General features: G+C 43.3%; 1 protein-coding gene across 6 annotated transcripts in view; it reads right to left on the bottom strand.

The window, feature by feature from the left end:
• PLCL1 (phospholipase C like 1 (inactive)) overlaps positions 1 to 22050 on the bottom strand; it is a 205041-nt gene that overhangs the window by 19908 nt on the left and 163083 nt on the right. For all 6 annotated transcript variants that reach the window (XM_048058464.2, XM_048058459.2, XM_048058456.2 and 3 more), the window contains 2 exons: positions 12908 to 12983; positions 8711 to 8820 (listed from right to left, as the gene is read on the bottom strand). In XM_048058464.2, coding sequence (XP_047914421.2) covers positions 8711 to 8820; positions 12908 to 12983 — 186 coding nt within the window. The remainder of the gene's footprint in view (positions 1 to 8710; positions 8821 to 12907; positions 12984 to 22050) is intronic.

Below are 22050 nucleotides of genomic sequence, written 5' to 3' on the forward strand. Positions count from 1 at the left end.
TTGTAATGTGAATCTGCTAAATAATGGAGATTAAACTACAACTGAAATAATTTTAAAATGTAGCATGTCTTTTCAATAATAAATAACCATGCAACCGAATCTCTCTTCTCATATATTATTTAAGGGACATCAGCAATCTTCCAAGTTGTATAAAGAGATAACTGGAGTTTCCTAAGCAATAGTCAGTGCCCAAGTTGATACAGACAAATCTAACCAACTGCATCCAAGAAAAACATCCATTTTATGCGTCTCAGCACATGAATAATATCACCCTGTTTAACTGATCACCCTGAAATGAAATCAACAGTGAATGCAAGAGAGCAAAGGAGGGGACCACCGAGTTCCTCTGTGTTTGAATTCCCACCCAGGAGAGGTACCAAGGGACACAGCCAACCTGGTCTCACCAAGGTTGAGAGGAAGAGGTCTCACCAAGCCCCTCACTGCCATGAGGAGCTGGGGCAGGAGCATCGTAGGGGGCACAAGCCTGCTGCCAGCCCACTGGTCGGGCAAGGACCCAGGGGAAAGGCTCCCGTCCCCTCCAGCAACTGCCCAACTGCCTGGCAGGATGACAGCTCAGTGCAGTTTATAACGCAACTTTCAACACATCAGAGACAGCTCCTCATTTCCTTTCTTTCTTTGTTAGTTCAGCTAGTGACAGATAAAAGGATGAAATATGCAAATTTCAGCTGAAACTTATACTTTCAATACAGCCCTTTTAATTCTTCTGAATGAGGTCACGTTGTCAGATCAGCACAAATAGGATTCCTGACTTCCACGTCTTTCAGGTTGTGTTAATTAACTCCACTGCCGGGTGCAGCAGCCTTTGATATCTGTGTCTCAGATGCAAATGTCACTGGTGCAGGGGAGGGGATGGTAGAAGAAGTTGCTGAAGTTCCTACACTACTTGCAGTTCCTGCCTTCACCGCCTCCTTCAAAGGATGGGAGATGATAGTGACCTAGTTTCATGTAAGCCTTCTTCAGTAGGGAACCATCTACAAAGGCTGTTCCATTCAGCTGTTTCGTATTTCATTTTTCTTTTCTTACTACTACCCATTTTCAAGCTCAGCTCAGACACACACGTGCAGAAACAGCTCACTTTTCTCAAAAGACGAGTTCCCTCAAGGTACTTGTAATCATATCTGTTGATTTTTCAAATAACTTCCTCACAGGTGATAATCCTGTTACTGCTCAAAGCAGCTCTCATAGAACAAATTCTCTTTGCAGTCATACATCTTCACCTGAACATTATTAATTACTTTTCCAGTTGCCCAGTCTTTGTACAGGATGGCCCACAAATGTGAGAGAAGCTGGTCTTTGCACCTAGGTATCAAAACCAGCGCAAGGTTGGTGGAGAACAAAGATGAGAGCAGCCATGGTGCAGGCTGTGTCTGCCCCAGCAACGCAGAGCAGTGCCAGCTCCCACACGCGGCCACCCTGGGGGGAAGTTGGTGTAGACCTGGAGTGATAAACTCACATGAACCGGGTCACAGACAGGGGCAGTTTCAGAGCCATGAGAAGCCTAGTCCAGGTCAAGGATGGGGAAGAACCTGACACATGGGTGAAACAAACACCTTGGCAGTGAGCAACACCATGCACTATTTACTGGTTCTCTTTTTTATATATCTTCATAAATATAGTACTATACTTTAAATGGAGTTCTCCAACTGTTTAGAATGATTTAGATGATGCACATCATTTCACTGCCTGGGGCTAGAGTAAACAGTAGAAATGAAGGGATGCCCTGAACAGAATAAGAATGGTGAATAGGGCTGGAGTGACACAAAGGGAACAAGGATTTAGGGTCAAGGAGAAGAGCCAGGAAAGACAGTGATGACAGGGAGGCACAAGGGGAACCCAAGGCAGGACCTGATCAGGCAGGGGGCTTCAGCAAGCACCCAACCTACACCAGAAGAGACTGAGACATCTATTTTGGCAGACCAGGGCTATTTAAACATCTTGACAACCCTCTGTGAAGTGATGCTAAAATCCACTTTCGACACAGAGGACTTCAGCGTGCCAACCCTCTGCTGGGCTCCAAGCCCGCGCCACCAAGACGGTCTTGGCACAAGGAGCACCAGGCACAGTGACCCCACAAGCTCCTGGCCCTGCCTCTCACCACCACCGCAACGCGACATGCTCTACATGTCGGCCAGTGGCAGCATCATGTCCACGGCTTTTGGCAATTTGTCCCATCACTGGAAATAAAAGGCACCTTGCGATATTCCTTGCCATCTCTCTCTGGCTTACTTTAGTCAAACACAATAAAAATGAGCAAAGACAAGATATCATCAGAGGCATTTCATACCATCTTTCACTTCTCTAATCTGCTCTTGTCCCAAAGTTGCTGTTGTTTTGTATATATTTGATGGGCTCTTACTTTGCCTGACCTGAGTGTCTGGACCATTGCTTCTTGCCAGTCAACAAAACACTCCTCTTATGCCAGTACTGGACAAAAAAAAAAACATGAATAACTAACATGGGATGAAGTCTCTTCTTTTTGTCAAACTGAGAGCCATGCTGGCACTCCATGCAGTGGCACATCTCCTGAGAGATTCAAGGTATCACAAGGGAGCCAGAGCTATGAACACTGGCAGTTGTTGCTCTCTCTTTCCCTACTAGTCTCTTCAGTTGCCAGCATTTGGTGTTTGCAGATTTAAGATTGCCTGGGTAGCCTTCACATATATTTTAAGCATGTGAATAGTTAATTTGCTCTAAATCTGATTTATGTCTTGAAATTTGCCTTGGCCAAGAAAACAGAGCTCTTGTCAGAAACAGCATTAGGTCTTCAAAAGCTCGCACGGAGCAGTCAGGTACCTAGAGAGCCTGTGCTGTACTTGTCTGAGATTGCACCCTCTCTGGAGCAATGCTCCTGCAGCCTGGCTGACAACCCAGAAGAACAGGATATTCCAGCTGATTAACTAGTACTGCTGAGAAACTGGGATTACAATTGTTTTACCCTGATACACACTGTTAAAGTAACTTGAGAAGTTTCTATCACCAGATACAACTGACAAGATCCACCAAGACCAAGTGTCTTTTAATGAGCTCTGCAGGAGCATTCCTACTTTTAGGCTTGGGCAAGAAAGGCAAAAACTAGTGAGCAGTATGAGGGAGAGCTCATGGAGGCAGTTACCAACCTAATCAGCAGAGAACAGCACTCTAAGTACAAGAAGGATCCACCTACCTAATAATTATGTGGTTTGTGTTTGTCTATATACAAAATCCACTGATTAGAAGAGCTTTGTGTGGAAATCACATGCTGTTACTTCTCTATTTTCTAACTCAGTATCATTTAAAGGACTCTAAACCCCACCTTGGTCCCAGAAAAAATACCAAACACATCCCAAAAGGCATGAAGGCCCTATAAACAGGGGCATCCTGAGCCAAGAGCCTCCACCACACTTGCCACCATCTTCTGGCCACACAAGGACCCAGGAATGAACCACACTCCCATCCTATGCCATTATTCCAAGCTCTTCACGTGCTCAACAAGGAGCAACTTAAACACTTCTGTCCTCCCTGACCTTTCCCTTTACTGTTAAATAAAATGAATCCAGTTAAGCAGGCCAGCATTTACAAGAATAAGCAGATGCTGACTGGACCTCTTAACCTTCTATTCAGCACCCTCTTCATCAACCTTTTTATTTTTTTTCCTTCTTTGTCATTCAGTTAATGTGTAAAAGACAAACTTGATCTAGTAACTGCGTGAATAATTAGCCCAGCTCTGCATTTCCTCTCTACCTTTGCAAAATCTGTTGTCTGATGGACTCAGCCAACCTGAGCTGTAGCTGAGCCAGACTGAGCAATGCAGCTGGTACTTCAGAAACAGTCAGGTCATGCAGCCCAGAGAAGTTTAAAAGTTAGAAACAACAATGAACTGCAGCAACAACAGAAATGCAAACCACATGGGGACTAGACGGCAGCAGAGACATCTCTGGAAAATGAGCCTTCAGGGTAACCACATTCAAAACATATTTATCTAGGGAGATCTGGAGATGAGTAGACACAGAATAATCCAACTAGTCCTGCATTTAAAGGCAAGTGAGAACTATCCATGCCACTCAAACCGCTCCTGCCTTACTGCTCTTGCTGGACTATCACTGTCACAAGGTGACAGCAAATCACCAGAATTTGTTGCTAAGCCACCGTGTCTTGCATTGCATCTATTTTTGCAGTTTCACAGATTGAGCACCAATGTGTGTATGTTCACAGAGAGATGCTGGGAAAACCAGAAATGTCAGATATGAGGATACTTTGGGGAGGCATGGATGGGAGCCTAACTGACACTTACAGGGAAAGAAATATACGGTACGTGGAATACAGCAACTTTACAGGTGCTCACGATTTCACCAGGTTCTAGCTTAATGTCTGGAGAGTAAAGTGTCATGCAAATCCTTTGGCAGCAATTGTATGACATGGTGTAGAATATATTGTTGCAGTCAAGCTTAATTACATGAAATGTCCTCATGAAAATGCCACGCTGCTCTGGGGTCTGCTCTGTAGCATGCCAAGCAGCAAAACCATGGGTTCTTGCCTAACTACAGTAAAAAGGACTGATGTGGAAACAAGCAAATCTTACTTACCAGATGGCTTTAGAGTACTGTACAGTATACATTAAAAACAGTGCCATACTGTAATATAATAATCTTTAAATTAAGACTGTGAAAGGACCTAGTTCTTCCAAAGGATCAGCAGCCTTTGGCATGGTGCCATTGTGCCCAAGGATGTTCTTGCATAATAATCACTGTCAGATACATTGCTTTTCTTCCTAAAGAAAATTGATACCTTCTTAGTGATGCAAAATTCAGCTCAGATAAGGTGAAGCTAGATAAGTATATGCCTGTCTGTATGTACATCTTTCAGAAATCTGGCTTTTGTCACTCCAAGAAGCCTCAAAGTTCTTGGAGTGACAAGGTCACAAAAGTGATCTGGGTCTCCACCACCCAAGTGAGAGGTCTGGATGCTGCACATCTCTCAAGCAACCAAAGGCTGTCGCAAATGACTCTGATGAAGAAACAGGTCATTTGTGGACATCATCCAGAACCACTATTTATGCACAGTTTTGCTGCGTAACAACACTATACCAGAGCTAACATTGTTGACAACTACATCATAAAATTGCAGATTTCTCCCTTAGAGTGAATTGCATTTGCAATTTAATAATTGCATGCCTTCTGCATTCAGCAACCTCTCTCTTTATACATCTAATCAGCATTAATTTAAATGCAAGTTAATTAGCAGATACACTGATGGACAGGTGATGAAACGATCTCTGAAATTAACCACTTGATGTCTTGTAGCCTGGCAGTGTGAAGAACAGCACACAATAATAGTTGGGAGTCCTAATCACACAGAACACACTTATGGCACTAGAAGCAAAATGTTATCACGGGCAGCAAAAAGGTTTTAAAAACATGAATGCATTTCAGAGCAAAGACTAGACGCAAACCTTTGTGGTTTTTTTCTCCTTCAGTAGAAGATCAAAGCAGTAAATGCCACTTTGTCTTTCCGTGTTTTGTCTATAAATAAGTCTGTATGTAGGTATACTAACTAGATATTTACCATCAACATGCAGCCAAGTATTTGGTGGCACTGTTACTGGACTTGGTATCTGCTGATCCACCAAAGTACAGATAGCCCAGGAAGACATGTTTGCGGACAGACAAAGCATGTCCACATGAGAGCAATAAACCTGAACCTCACATGAACCTTGCTCAGCTTACTTGTCAAGCAGATCCCACAGAGCAGTTTTGCTGTATCCATCAGGATGAAACGAGTGGTTCCTAGCATGGGGGCTTGCCTGAGGTGGCAAACAAAATGTTTCTTGCCACATTTGCATTTTAGTGGAACTTAAACACAGAAAGAAAAACGGAGGCACAGAAACAGAGGTGCATGGAAATAAAAACAAATGCAAGACTAAGCTTAGGATCCTAATGACTAATTTTGCTGTAAGAACATGATTCTTCTGTCTACTTTAATTACGTTGTGCCTCTCAATATTACTGACTGGATGTCTGACACTATTTTACATGGGACACACAAAAAGATGTACCATTTTAATAATATGTGTCAAAGTTGACTTGTTTGACTGTCACCGAGTTGTAGCTTCCCTGTTCTTACTAACATTTTTATGTCCTGGCAAATAGTTTGTCCTTCTGGTGAGTATTACTAACATGTAATTACATTATATAAACTAAGGAAAAAAAAAACATATTGTTTTGATTCATTCTCATTATGTACCTCATAAAAGTACCCCAGGGGATTTTTAAACATGAAGAATGCCCACAGTTATGTTTTTTATAAAATATACTTTAATCTTACACTGTTACTATTTAATGATTTTGCCAGAAGCAATTTTTTTTTATTGCATCCATTCTTTGTATTCAAAACTTACCTATTGCAATGAATATTTATAAATAAATACATTCATTAAACAAGCTTTTGCTTCACTAGCCTAGGAAAAGACTATTAATCATCTGGCAGGCACGAGCAAAACATAATACCTGCTATTGCTCACGGGCACCTCGCACAAACTTGCAAGCAAAGCTGACTACTCCTGCATGACGTAACTGCCTCCAACAACCCCAAGCACACAAAGAAGCTTTCTCCTGGAGTTGTTTTGCCTTTCTCTCACTTTACCCAGTGTGAAGCAGCTGATGCATTTCCTAAATGTTGCAGGCACTTTCTTCTAGTGAAATGTACATGCAACTGTTGTGGTTTAACCTGACCACCCTGAGACCAGGCACCCAGTTTGAGTGGGGAAGGGTTGCTGATCTCTCCTCACCACAACTCCTGGGGAGCTCTCACCAGCACACTGGGGAGAGTCAGTGCCAAATGCAAGACGCAGTTGTAACCAGCAAATAGGTTTGTTAGGGGTAGGGTCACTGAAATACAGTGTTCTTGAAGAGGAGAAAAAAAAAAAAAAAAGAATGGTGACCAACTGCCTCATATCAGACACCTGAAGTACAAAGTGGTTCTCCTTTGCCTAGTATCATTGCTGAATTGGACTTCAGTCAGAATGAAAAGGTGTTTCATTCACTTTTGTACCAGAGGACAGTTGCAACACACACTGTTGGCATTTCAATATACAAGTAAAACAAACAAAAAACAAAAAAATCCCCAAGAAGCTGTGGCTTAGAAATGACACATCAATTATTCTTTGACCTTGACTAAATGTTCATAATACTGATTGTGGCAGTGTGTGCTAGGCAGCAATTATTTTTCATGGAAAATGTTTCTCTAATACCCTACTCATATCTTCATTAATCACAGATCACCCTCAGAGGTCTGAGCTTCTCATTTGACAAGCATCTAAAAATTCGAAAGTTTAGAGCAACCCCGACTGCGTTTATGTTGACTCTGAGCATGAAGCATTTATTTTACTTAACACAGCTAAAGGTATTCAGAATAATGTACAGAACTGCCTAGTGCATTATTTTTTGTCCTCTTTAACTACTCACCTTAATTATGCTGTGTGGAAAAGGTCAGTCTCTTCCATCATGTTTGAATTGGTTGCCTTTTGTTTTCATCAGAGGTCTTATTAACTGAGCCTGTGCTGACCCTGTTACTTTCTTTCCATCCCTCTCTCACAGTGAATCAAGGTATACAAGGAACTGCAGGTGTCCCCCAATTCTTCTAACCCTTTCCCACCACCAACAGCCTCTCCCATCCACTTTTGTTCCTCTCCATTTCCAACTCTTTTTGGTTAGTGCTCTTTTCATCTCCACCAGGCTGAAGCATGCCACCTCCTGCTGATTTTGCTACTGCTGTTGCACATCATGTTTTGGTGTATATTTGATTAGCAACCTTGTAAAAATTCCCTCTCATCAGCTGGCCTGCCCTGGGAAGTGCAGGGAAGGTGACAGAGGGCCACAGACAAGCAACCTGCTTAATGGCAGCTGGAGGGAGGAAGCAGCAGGGAGGGAGCGAGGGGACATCAGTGAGCAACGTGTGATCTATCAGAGCAAGGTGGGAAATGAGGCTGTGAAACAAAATGTGACCTGAATGCTAATGACCTGAATGCTTGGCTCAGGTCCCCTCCTTGCCATCTGCACCAGATCCTTACTTCTTTCCACCTTAGGCTGTCCCTGGGCAACTTTACGCAAGGTCAGACATCCAGCTGCCATGGCAATTTCTGGCTGATCAGTGCTGAACCAGGAGCTAAAGCCCACTGACTGAGGCGCTCACTACGCAGCGTGTCACCACGCAGCCAAGATGGAGGGCAGCTCTTTTAGCTATTTGGATGGTGCTCCACTTTTGAAACACACCCCTGACACCTGCAGGATCTATAGTATTTGTTGTGTGTGCTTTCATGACAGCCTGCCCCCTTTCCCTCTCCTTCCCCAAGAGATGCCCGTGTCTTCATATTACAAATCAAGTGTCTGAGACCCAGTGACCTCAGACAGGTCACATTCACACATTCTGTGTGAAGCAGAACAGGCAACTGAGACCAGGTCTCTGAGCATACAAACTAATGAGCTACCCTTCCTCTTTTGTGCAGGCTTAGATAAATTCCCTTCCACAGCTTCCAAACTACAGTTGTAATTAGATGTATTTGATAAATCTTAATAATTGGGGGTTAACTTATACATTCCATTTAAACAAAACGTGTCTCCAGTGTTAATAACACAGTACCAAGAGATAAGCTAAAAAGAGCAAGGATGTGCTTATAAAGTTAATAGGAGACACAAGGTGGTGCTTTCTGTGCTTACCTTCAGCACTGTGATATTCCATGCAAAGCTTTCAATGGCTTTGCTTAATTTTCTTCCTTTCAAGCCTTCCTTTGTGCCGAGGTTATGGAGCTCTTCATGGAATTCCATCCCTAAAAAACAGATCACTACATCACCCTCTGCATGATTGATTACCCCCGTAAAATGTTCAGTGAGCATTTTCACTGTTGCAGCTGATATTTCCTACATCCTCTTTCCGTGTTCCCCCCTCTTCCCTGTCATGATCCCACCCTGGAGAGCATCTCCCAAATAGAAGTGTTATATGCAGCCTTGCAGCTCTGCCTCCAATTGTGTATTTAACTCTCCTTTCCAGTCCAGGGGTCCTACACAGGCACATGCCTGTTCCCCACACAAACATCCCTCCAGCGCTTCTGATTGCAGTCTGCTTTGCTGGAAGTATCATGACAAAAGGCAATCACTTGTCACTGTCCTTCAATAGATGTACCTTGGGAGGCAGTCTGGCAGACAGGAAAGATACCTGTGCAGCATGGCAAACACAGACTCAGGTGCACAACTCCTCATTAATCTTAATCACAGTCATATAGAAAAACCCTTGTACTCCACAATGACAAATTATTTCATGAACGCACACTGCTAATCACAAGATTGCTATTCCTGCAGCCTGTCGAGCTGAGACTTCCAACTGTAGACCTGGGAATTGGCAACATTTTATTGCTAGTTTCTGTAGCAAATGTCTGCAAATCCTTTGCTGGATACAAGAACTTGAGAATCTGGGAGCAGATTAAAAACCTTAACGAGCCCAATTAGCTCACCAATTCTATGAGATTTGCACAGTGTATGCAAACATTTCTCCAAGGCTGCTGTGGATGAAAAGACAAAATGGAGAGAGAGCTGGTTGTGTTCCCTTAATTTGCACCTTACAAAGGCCAAATTGGCACTAAATCACTCCAAAATATCTGAAGCCCGTCCCAGCTGAACAAACCAAGTTCAATCTCCAGTTGTTTCATAGCTCTCCCTCCCCTGTTGTTTTAAGGCAAATGTCACTCACAAGTTCAGGCTTCATTGAAATTACATCAAAGAAACCCCCATCGGCACCTGACAGAGAACACCTGCATGGAGCACAGAGGGGCTATTTTAGCAGGGTGACTGAAGGAGTCAGCCCTCTGATACTCCAAGGCAGCTTGCAGTCAGTGTAAGCTTGCCCAAAGCTCTCCTGGAAGACTGACAATAGGCTTCCTTCTGCCTTGCACTGAATCTGGAGGCAGCTGAGCCACTGCTTGAGAAACACTGAGGGCATTCAACCTCACACAATGTAAGGTTTATCTACTGTTTATTCTCCAAAACTTCACTCACTCACAAGTTTTGCATATCTAAGGTAACAGAGTTCCTGCAATACTTCCTTTGGAAAACAGTCTAAATAACTGCACCTCAAGAAAGATTCCCCTGCAAGCTGCCTTGTGCCAACTGACTCAAATAATTTCACTTGAGTAAGTGAAAGAAAACCTCCAAGTGACTTGCTTTGTCCTCTAAAGAAATACAAAGGCCAACAGTGCTCAGTTCCACTTGGGCAGCCCTACCTTTATGTAGCATACTTTGTTTTTCCCCCTTCCCAGATCTCACTTTCCCACCTGTAAACTGGAAATAATGCTGTCCCAGAGAGAGGCAGTTACTAACATTTGTCAGGCTGTGGAAAGGAGCACCAACGAAAACGTCTAGTAGTTCAGTCCTCAAACCTGTTAATGCATTGGGCCAAAACCATACATGAAAACAAACAAACAAACAAAAAAACCCTGTAAACTCAGCAGTCTGAGAAGTCATCTGGGGGAGCAGAGAGGGTCCCGTAGCACAGAGGGCAGGGACCAAAACAGTCTGGGCTGTGAAGCAGAGGTCGGGTAGGAACACGTGTCCAAGGGGAGTAGGACTGGGCTGAGGTGAAGGACAATGTCACTTGCAATTGTACCTCTGACACCTCTTAACTTATGAGTGCTTCATCTTGCCACATTTAAAATGTTCTTTGGACAATTTGCCTGGGTAACACTTGCAACAAACTAATCAGCAATCAAGCACTGTGAGGGATCAATCCTCTCTCTCGCTCCTTTCCTCTGTCTTAAATCCCGAGGTTTTATATGAGCACTGCATCTCTCTCCAGCCTTCTTCTCTATCAGAAATATTTTAAGGCTAACAAAGCAAAACCAGTGGAAGTACAAGGAGATGCAACAGTAAAGAGAACAAAGAAATTAACAAGGAGATACAACGGTAAAGAGAATAAAGAAATTAATCTTTTTGCTGGGGGAAGGAAGGAGAAAGGAATTGCATTCAACTTTGGACATCAGCCTGGTGACATGCTTCTTGCCCAGAGAAGCTGTGGATGCCTGATCCCTGGAGGGGTTCAAGGCCAGGTTGGACGAGGCCCTGGGCAGCCTGATTTAGTGGGTGGCATCCCTGCCCATGGCAGGGGGTTGGAACTAGATGATCTTTAAGGTCCCTTCCAACCCAAGCTGTTCTATGGTACAGTCCTGTGTCGTGTTCTCTGCCCACGTCACCAGCTCACAAGGACTTCACAGGTCCTTCTCTCTTTGCGCAGAGCTGGGTGGGTACGGAGCTGGTTGATATTCCTGAGGGTCTGCATAATTTGGTGCTGCTCTAAATTATAGCAGCTAGAAAGACCATTAGCACTGTATTTTCCCGTCACTGTCCCATTTCCTAGACCCTCTGTACCTGTTGAAGGCTTTGTGCTGTGGACATTTATGCTGTTTGTGCAGATACACAGGGGGAGCCAAAGCACAACCCAAGATGAGGCCCATGAAATGCAGAAAGACAAACGTGCTCGCCTCCCCTCCCTTTGCTACCACAGCTCTGGTCATGGCTCCAGAGCTCTGAATTTCCATGAGCAAAGACTCCGTTCCACCCTGCTCTTGTACCACATTAAAAACCAGTTAAATGTTATTACTGTAACAGTTTCCTAGTTTCTTCTAATTAAAAAGATGAATTAAGGAATTTACTACAAAGCATCAGTTTCATTCATTATTTACATTTAATAGAAACGAATGGCTGTAGCCTCTGTCACTTGCCAAATCCAAAAACACCTATTGGAATAAAACAGTATTTATGACTGTTGGGGTCTCAGAAGACTTTTCTGAGGTCACGAATTAAATACAGTAGCAAGTGTTTGCATTCCTGACCTTTGAGGCTTGCTGCAGATTACAAAAGGTGCAGCTGTACAGCTAGACTAGAAAACAGATTTTATTTCAGCATTGTAAACCCATAATAGAAATACACTGCAAGGATTTATTCTGCATGGTTTCTGATATATGAAAGCTGACGGATTTAGCTGTAGAGGATTAAGATCTTACTACCACCAAATGAGGACTCTAATCTCTCAAGCAGGGTTTATTTTTGTCTATCAGCTGAAACTACAGGAAACGTCCCAGTTTGGAGTCTGGCTTACTGTCCTGAACAAGTGATGAAGAGAGTTTTCATGAGTAAGCCGAACTGCGAATCGCAGACACTTTGGTCATTCTGACCATCCTGAAAAAGGACTGTGAACCCGTTGCAAAGCAGACAGCATACAGCCACTTCTGAAATCATCTCCTCCCTTTCTACTGATGCACACAAGACAGCTCTAATTCAGGCAGAGACATCCAATATCATACACCAGCAAAATACGATCTGCTTTAAGTCTACTTACACCTATTTGTGCCCGCGTAACTAAGATACATAATGCATAGCCACACAGATTCATTGTGACATAATGGGATTATATTGGTGCAAGTTTCCAAGCTCAAAACCAACCCGAAATGGCAAAATTAAATAAAGGTAGGCAAGAAAGCTTGGTTCTGTAGGTTTCCAAGCCTTTGCGTTTAAGGCAATAGTTATGGCAGAGAACAGAGCTCAGTAAAGGCAGCATACCTTCTCACTCCCTCATTTTAATTGAATTCCTTTCTAGTTCATTTGACTCATTTAAATGCTGTCAGACATTTCAGAGCTGTAAAGCAGATGGAGAAATAGACTTGAGGTGAAAACTGAGGATTTCTCCCTGATCCTACACCTCCACTGCTGCTGGAGGATGAGCCTTCAGGAGGGTGGAGTCTGCTACAGAAAGACCAGGATACTCACTTAAATATCAGGTGAAAGATGATGCTCAAGTTGCAAACTAAGAAAATGATGGCACATTGTTTCCCATCTCCTATCCAGAACTGCACATTAGAGGAGAATTACCTGCTTTCTGACACTGAACGATCTTGTCGTGAATGATGTCTGCCGTCTCGATAAGAACCCTGCTCTCTTGAATCATCTGTCAGAAAATAAACAAAAAACAACTTCATTACTATGGTTTCCTGCAACATCTCATCCACTGAAAGGTACAACAAGGGTAAAACTCAAGAAGAGCTCTGTTCTGCGAACAGCACTATAACGATTGGATCATTGCTTCATATCAGGTCCCCTAGATCTACATCAGGCTAAGTGACAGTTGCTCAGAAGATCTTTGTTCCAGAATCAAAGAACAGCTGTTTTACATCAGTGAGACACCACTGTAAATAATGTGAAATGATTTCAGGAGAAAGGAGAGTTAGCAGACAAACAACACTCATTCTATATGAAACCAAGCCCTTCATAATCAGTACTTTTCTTGAAATGCAAGGAGAAATAAATACAGTGCTCAACATAAGTTGCTATCAAAAATGTTACCAAGCCATGAACAGAACTGATTTCAAAAGATATTTAAGCCTGTGCGCATCTTTATGCACTATGGTAGTTCAAAAAGCTTCAGTGTTTCTTGAGGTTCCCTTTGGAGAAATTCTAATCTAAATCCTATAGCTTTCAGCATCTCAACACTGCTGCTGAAGTTTAAAAGGGTAAAAAAAAAAAAAAAAAAAAAAAAAAAAAATGCAGGTAGTTTCACCAAGAATGCTCACAAGTTTCAGAGATACCCATATCTATGTGGCTTCCTAGAGTACGCCATTAAAAGAAACACAGACAAAATACCCATTATGGGACAAGTTTCCTGAGTCTCCCTTCTTGCAACTGCTTTTCTCCTTTGCTGTTAACAATCCTCCCAAAGCCCTGCAGAAGCCCAGACAAACAAACAAATTGTTTCAATGCTATAGTCTGTGAAATTGCAGAAGGCGGCACATACATCTGTTACAGAAGGAAAGAACATGCTGTATAGCAAACTGTGTCTGAGAATAATCTCACTCTCCTGGGACCTACATTGCAAAACTCAATCAAATCCAGGCAGCATGAAAGAGGTGCCAATTAGAAATGAAGCAAACTGAATACTGCCTAATTTTACATCCTGAAATTACAGAAGCCACCATCTGAAAGCTTTGCCAAAATGTTACAACTGTTAAAAACATTCCTACTTTCAAATGTACTAAGTATGAAAACACAACCAGTCAATTGCAACAATTTTGGTGGAAGACGGTATAAAAGTACTAAGCTAACACTTGCATATTAGCACTTCTTATTGTTTTAATTAGATACAAGGGAGGAGACATTTTTGGAAGTCACACCCAAACTTCCAAATTCTGGAGAAATTCATATCCAAATTTTGCTGCTTCTGCCATCTCTGTCACTAATCAAAGCTATTAAGATAGGCTTAATTTAATAAAAAATACCTATGCCTTTACTTTGACATAAACAAGAACATGAAAAAAATAAAATCCATTACCAGATTCACAGACAGAAAGAAAAAGGTCTGACACATCTATAGAGTGTAAAATTATTTATTATCTATATAAATATACAAAATTATTTATTGTCTATAGAGTGTAAAATTATTTTTCAACAGAAGATGCCTGGTGGATATACCTGAGACGTAAATTACTTTAGATAGTATCCTTTGCCTTTCACTCTTTAATACTTGCTTGTTCGTGCATCATGTTGATTTTTTCTCTTTGATATTTTTGCTTGACATCTAGAAAGAAATGACATTTTCTACCCAGCCTCTGGCTTTTCCATGCTGCAGCATGTAGTCATTTTGTGTTGAAGGAGCTGTTCGGCTGCCAGCTGAAAGTTCTGCAGTTGGTCTGAACAGCACAGTGAGTGAGAACCCCCCCACCAGCAAGTCACTACAGAGGCAGGCAGAGGCTGAATGTGGTTTCGCGACACGCAGACATGGTGCCTGCAGGAAGCTCCCCTGCCACCCTGTCTGGCCAGGCACTGATGGCTCCTCCATGCCTCACATCCCCATCATCCCTGGGGCCTGCCAACCACCAGGGCATGGGTCTGTGCTTGCGCTGACCATGCAGCAGCACCAGGAAGCTGACCCATGGAGCCAAAGTGCCTGGCTGTCATGTGCTCAGATCTCCAAAGTATAAAACTTGATTTACGAGAGTCACATTTATGCCACACACACACACACAAAAAAAAAAAAGTTTGAGAATCATGAGTTTTACGTGCAATTTGGTACAAATGACCTTGACCACGTCTTCTTCCAACTACTGGACTCATTCCCAGGAGTTTCTGCTGCAGTTGTCTTTGGATTATCAAACATGAAGGTATTACTTTTGCTTTTAAGAGAGAAGTAGCAACAGGATGTCAATTTTCCTTTACTGCAGAGCAGGCAGAGCAGCCCTCCACTCCTTTGATGCTGACATCAGTCTCGTTGCTCTCCCCTCAGCAAGAACAATTAAAACCAGATCATACAGCAGAATTTAACCTGCTCCTATCTTCTCACACAGCAGCACTCTTGACAAAAATAAGATGCTTTTGTCCCATGATAAATCCGGAGAGTTATTTCAGAGTCTCATGGCTCAGTATCTGGTGTTAAACGATGCCTTTATTTCACCACCGGATATTTGTTCTCAGAGGTTTCTTTAGGACGTATGCATTAGGTAGAAATAACACATCCTGGGTGTACTATGGTACAAGACTTTGGCAGGCCTATGGTGTCTTTCCCAGGTGTGATAACACTGCACGCAGGACCCAGTACTTCTGCGTTACAGGCCAGACTCTGATCCCAACAAGAATCAGGTGCACATTTTTAGCTGGCCTGAGATCACACTTCCTAGCTCCACTGTTAATGATTGCAATGACAAGTTGGTGTGGATGAAGAAAGGATGTTCACTCTGAAGAATCAGAGATGGATTCATACAGGTAAGAGTACAACAGGCAAGTAACTGCTTTCCAAGAATAAAATTATAGCACGGGGCTTTGTTTTTTTTTGTTTGTTTGTTTCTTTAAGCCTGTCACAGTAGATGTTCTTCAAATCCTGGGAACACAACTGGTACAACCCTCAAAAAACAGTCAAACACTAATTAAAAATCTACTCCCTCCCCCTTCCCCTCGTATGTTTTCACTGACATGCAAGGTAAATATCCCTTAGGGGATATTTACTAAGTTAGCACTGTAAGGACCAGCTAAGAAGCAGTTACTGGTTACTGCTTACTGGAATTAATGCTAACATTTGGTCACTACTCAGCCTTGCACAGGTGAAAGCAGGTGACAGGGTGCCAGCTGACCAGCTGAGGCTGTGTCCCCTCGTGCTGGACACTGTAGAGCAGACAGCAGTTTCAGCAGGTTTCCCAGCTACAGCAGATGATGCTGTCCAGGGATGCAGCACGCTGTCTACAGGCATCTCCACTTGGACCCTACTATCAACCCCTGGGAGATGCAGCTACCATGGCTTTGATCATGTCAACAGCTCCGGCACACAGTCCTGTGATACGGCATCTAGATACACAGGGTTGGTGTGTTTTTTTTGGCACCAGTTCTCAAATGACTTCACCATCTCCCAGTCTGAATGCTCCCAGCTTTTCCAGTTGGCATCAAATCCAAAGCCCTGCTTGTGGATGTCACCTACTTTTATTTGTGGTGCCAAGACAAGAACCAGAAGCTCTAAACACAACAGGGAGGGCTGTGAGATTTTCTTCTGGGAAGGTAACCCCATAAATCACACAACAGTCCCAGATTTTCAAGCCCAGTCTTGCCAGCAATATTATGAAATCCAGCAACATGTCTCAGATGCGAAGAATGAGCACTCTTTGCAGCCTGAATTTCCATACACCTTCACTCTGCTAAGGCTGCTGCTGAGTGGTGCTTCTCCAGGCAGTTTTTTAAGTCCCAATCTTCTGCCTGGAACCCATCAGGCTGCTTTTTAATGTCAACTCCCAAACGGCAACTCGGTTTGGTAAGAGGCTTTCAAAAAAAAAAGGAGGTGTCCTAGTCCCTCAGAAAACTCGTGATCCACCAGTGTCACCTCCCAGACACTGATTTTCAAGGGATTAACCACACAGAAACATGTACCGAAAAGCAGCCTTTAAAGGATGGATGCTATATCTGGGTCCACTTGGAGCTAGGACAGTTCCTGTTTCCCATGTTGGAAAGATTAATTTTGAGAGTGATGTGTTTAAAATAACTACAAGGAAAAAAAGGACAAAAATAAGAGTGAAGCCACACAAAAACCTGATTCTGTTATAGGGACTTATAAAACTACTTTGCTGACCAGCAGCGTACACCTATTAAAGTAAGCACGAGGAATAAGGTGAATGGGAAAAACTACCTTTAACAGACTTTAAAACAGACGCAGAAGGGAAGAGCATAAAAACAGAAGCTTTACTCAAGCTATCCTATATAGGCATGAGAACAGAACTCACTCAGCATCCACATTACCACGAAACTTCGGGAGCGAGTTACACACCCTGAGTCACCACTTGGTCTGACTGCTATTTGCTGTGCACCTCAATGCCATTTGGGACCCTCTGACCACTATTTGGTGCACATCTCAACGCCATTTGGGATCCCACTCATTTTAGAACCGGGCTCTGCCTCCTGATGGACAGGGGACCCACAGAGAGTGTGTGGGGCGCTTCTGCGCTTGGCAGCTGCACTGGAGGCAAAGCCCTCCGGGAGCAAAGGATGGCCCTGCTCCTCCATCAGGAACCCTGCCACATCTCCATGGTGCAGGGCCACCAGGACTGCGCACGTCCCGGAGGTGCTGACTCTACTGTAGGGGCTGCAGCGCAAGAAATGCTCTCGCACTGCACAGCAAAGAAGGGGTTGCTCAGCCTGACAGAGGATGCACATGGCACAGATCCCTGAAGTAGGTGTCACGTTTAACGAGCTAATGGGGATGAGGAATACAAACCCTCATCTGCATGTGTTAGCTTTTTTCTGCAAGTTAGCTCTTCTAATTGTAATGTTATGAAATGCCAAAAACAAGAAGCTTAAACTTAATTCATCTCAATCCACCTGAAGCACCCTGTTACAATCATGCAGGTTTCTCACAACAGCACGGGAAGCAGGAGCTGGAGCTCAGGAGCTCCCTAACAGACAGTGTATGAGAACCAAGAGGTGGAACAGACCACAAGCTGAAAACATAAATGACCTGGCTTATTTAAGTGTCCAAACATAATCTGCAATATCAACTTTAAAATCACATTTGCAGAAGGAATTATATTTAACTTTGTCATATCTGTTAAGTGTTAATACAAAGATAAATAATTTAAGCAAAATATAAAATATTTTTAACACTAAAGATGTCATTTTTTAACTCACAAGAAATTAACAGACTTATTTCTTATATGTACTACAGACAGTTTAATCACAGGATCAGTACAAAAAGAACAAAAATGTTATTATTTTTTACTTTAATGAACTCCTGTGCTAGAAACCAATTTCTTCCTTCTACTAGAAGCTATTCTACAAATTTGAAAGGGGAGAGGAAATTAACACAGCAGAGTCTCACCACAAAAAAAAAAAAAAAAAAAAAAAAAAAAAAGGACAAGACAAGAAAAGCCTCTGGTGGCAAATTGAAGTACTGCTCCTGCTGGGAAGATAAATGATATAGAAAGGACACTTCAAAGAATCTTCTCATAAATATTCCAAAGGTTAGAACAGAAACCAGCAAAACATCAAATTAAAAAAAAAAAAAATCCAATAGGAGCTTCCTATTCCTATAGGTGTCTCCTCTTTGCTGTTGTCCCAGTCTCTTACGCCTGCTTTAGACAATGACAAATTTTGTCTTGGTAAGGAGTACCATATCACACTTCTATTGCTACCAAAAGAAAAAGAAAAAAGCTACAGAAACACAGCCAACTGGAAAAACATCTGAAGTGCAAATTGAGCTCATGAAAATTTCAGCAGGGTTCTCTCCTTAGCATCAAGCATTTCTTGCAGACATTTGGGACATGAAACTGCCAGACAATTAATCATGTGCCAGCAAGTCTTGTTAAGAGGATGTCCCCATGGTGCCAGGACGTGGGAAGGAATGCTGGCCACCGGTGTCCCAGTGCCCTCCAAGCTAGTTTGCTGTATCTGAGCCTTTACCTGCAACAGCCAAGTAAGAGGAACAGTTATCAGGGATGGTTACATTAGTTGGAAATCTCTGAAATACCTTAGCCACACAAACTGCAAAAGGAACTGAAGAAAATTCACTTTAAGCTCTAATTTTATGATTTTTCTTCCAAGTATTTCTAGGGAAATATGGTGTCAGAGCATTGCAGAATGTGACCTGGTGCATGAATACCAGTTCTCTACAAAACAACAGAAACAGTGGAGGAACAGGGGAAGGGGGCGGCTTTCAACATGCTTGTGCTAAAACAGGCCATCTAAAGCACCCAACTGGTATCTCATTCTGTAAGAAAAGTTCTGATCTGACCATTTTCCTATTTTAGAAGGGTCTAATTGATGTGGCTCTCAGAGAGAAATTGAGAGAGTGGTGGGAAAAGAGAGAGAATTACAAGAAAAGGAGAAAGAAAAAGGATAATTGCTTTCCCAGTCTATATCCAATTTTGGATAGAAAGCTCTTTAAGACAGCTATGAATTCAATGTCCATGTACCGGACTGTGTTTGACGTCAGTGCGTTATGACACTTTCTTGGCAGTGAGCATTATGCTCTGCAATATCCCTTGTTTTCAGCTGTTCAGAGAATTGTGAAAAATGGCCCTTGGGGATGAGGCTGTCCCAGCTGAAATACGGATTTCAGTGGAAAAGCTCACCAAAAATCTATTTAGTCATTTTGTATTTACATAAACTGGGAAAATGGGCTTCCTCCCTGGGAATAAATAACTGTCATGCCTGCGTCGAGACAAGGACTGAATCTGAAAGAAAAGCAGACAGAAGAACAGGTCCTCTCTACACACACCTCTGCAGACTTCTGCTAGCATGCATGGACCAATCCCTGTGTCACAATACAACTGTCATTAAATACCTCGGTGTCTACAACAGTGTGACAGATACTATTTCACTTCTCAAAAATCCCCACAAAATCTCTACATCAGCTGAGAGGTTAACTCCAACTTGCTTTCCCTCAACTGTACCAACAGACGTGCTGTCCGTCCTTACCTGTTACAAAATAATCACAATCAGCTCCTGTAAAGAGGCCTTAATTTTTCTAGGTGTTGTGGTTTAACCCGGCTGGCAGCTAAACACCACACAGCCGTTCGCTCACCCTCCCCCCTCCCTCTCTGGGATGGGGGAGAGAAACAGGAAAGTGAAGCCGGTGAGTTGAGATAAAGACAGTTTATTAAGACAGGAATATAATAATAACAATAATAATAATAATAGTGATAATGATAATAGTATTAACAATAATAATGTGTAAGAAACAAGTGATGCACAATGCAATTGCTCACCACCCGCTGACCGATGCCCAGCCCATTCCCGAGCAGCCGGCCCCCCCACCCCGGCCAGCCACCCCTATATATTGTTTAGCATGACGCCAGATGGTATGGAATACCCCTTTGGCCAGTTTGGGTCAGCTGTCCTGGGTCTGTCCCCTCCCAGCTCCTGCTGCACCCCCAGCCTGCTCGCTGGCAGGACAGAGCGAGAAGCCGAAAAGTCCTTGGCCTGGTGTAAACACTGCTCTGCAACAATTAAAACATCAGCATGTTATCAGCGCTCTTCTCACCCTAATCCAAAACATAGCACCCTACCAGCTACTATGAGGGAAACTTAACTCTGTCCTAACTGGAACCAGGACAGATATCCACCCCTTATTCCATACCATTTATGTCATGCTCAGGTTACACTCTTTCCAATACATTCTAATTAATCACCATTTTCATCTATGATATATAGCAGTTATGGTAGTGATGACATACATTATTATATAATAATTAACATACTACAATTCAACTCATGGGCTATTCTCACCCAGTATCAAATCCCCTTGAGGTACACACCGGACCTCCCCATTCTTTTGCTTTACCCACCAAGTGCATCCAGGTCCCTGAGCAAAAGCAATTCCACGAATGGGTTTGCCTTTTCCTGAGGCAGGAGTAGCCCAGACTGTTTTACCCAGCATGTTTCTTACGTGCACTACAGGAACTTTATCCCCTTCTACAGTGCGTAACAGGTTTGATTGGGCAGGTCCAGCCCGGTTGGCAGATCCCCTGGTATTGACTAACCAGGTGGCCTTTGCCAAATGTGTATCCCAGTTTTTGAATGTCCCAGCACCCATTGCTTTCAGTGTAGTCTTCAACAGTCCATTGTATCGTTCAACTTTTCCAGAGGCTGGTGCATGTTAGGGGATGTGATACACCCACTCAATACCATGTTCTTTGGCCCAAGTGTCTATAAGGTTGTTTCGGAAATGAGTCCCGTTGTCTGACTCAATTCTCTCTGGGGTGCCATGTCGCCATAGGACTTGCTTTTCAAGGCCCAGGATAGTGTTCCGGGCGGTGGCATGGGGCACAGGGTATGTTTCCAGCCATCCGGTGGTTGCTTCCACCATTGTAAGTACGTGGCGCTTGCCGTTGCGGGTTTGAGGGAGTGTGATGTAATCAATCTGCCAGGCCTCTCCATATTTATATTTCAGCCATCGTCCTCCATACCAAAGAGGTTTTGACCATTTGGCTTGCTTGATTGCAGCACGTTTCACAGTCATGAATAACCTGTGCTATAGTGTCCATGGTCAGGTCCACCCCTCGATCACGAGCCCATCTGTATGTTGCATCTCTACCTTGATGGCCTGAGGTGTCATGGGCCCATCGGGCCATAAATAATTCACCTTTATGTTGCCAGTCCAGGTCCACCTGAGCCACTTCAATCTTAGCAGCCTGATCCACCTGCTGGTTGTTTTGATGTTCTTCAGTAGCCCGATTCTTGGGCACATGAGCATCTACATGGCGTACCTTTACAACCAGGTTCTCTACCCGGGCAGCAATATCTTGCCACAATGCCGCAGCCCAGATGGGCTTGCCCCTGCGCTGCCAGTTGTTCTGCTTCCATTGCTGTAACCACCCCCACAGGGCATTTGCTACCATCCATGAATCAGTATAGAGATAGAGAACTGGCCACTTTTCTCGTTCAGCAATATCTAAAGCCAGCTGAATGGCTTTCACTTCTGCAAACTGACTCGATTCACCTTCTCCCTCAGCAGCTTCTGCAACTCGTCGTGTAGGACTCCATACAGCAGC

The sequence above is a fragment of the Anser cygnoides genome, chromosome 6 (genome assembly GCF_040182565.1).
Source record: "Anser cygnoides isolate HZ-2024a breed goose chromosome 6, Taihu_goose_T2T_genome, whole genome shotgun sequence".
NCBI classification, from domain to species: Eukaryota; Metazoa; Chordata; class Aves; order Anseriformes; family Anatidae; genus Anser; species Anser cygnoides.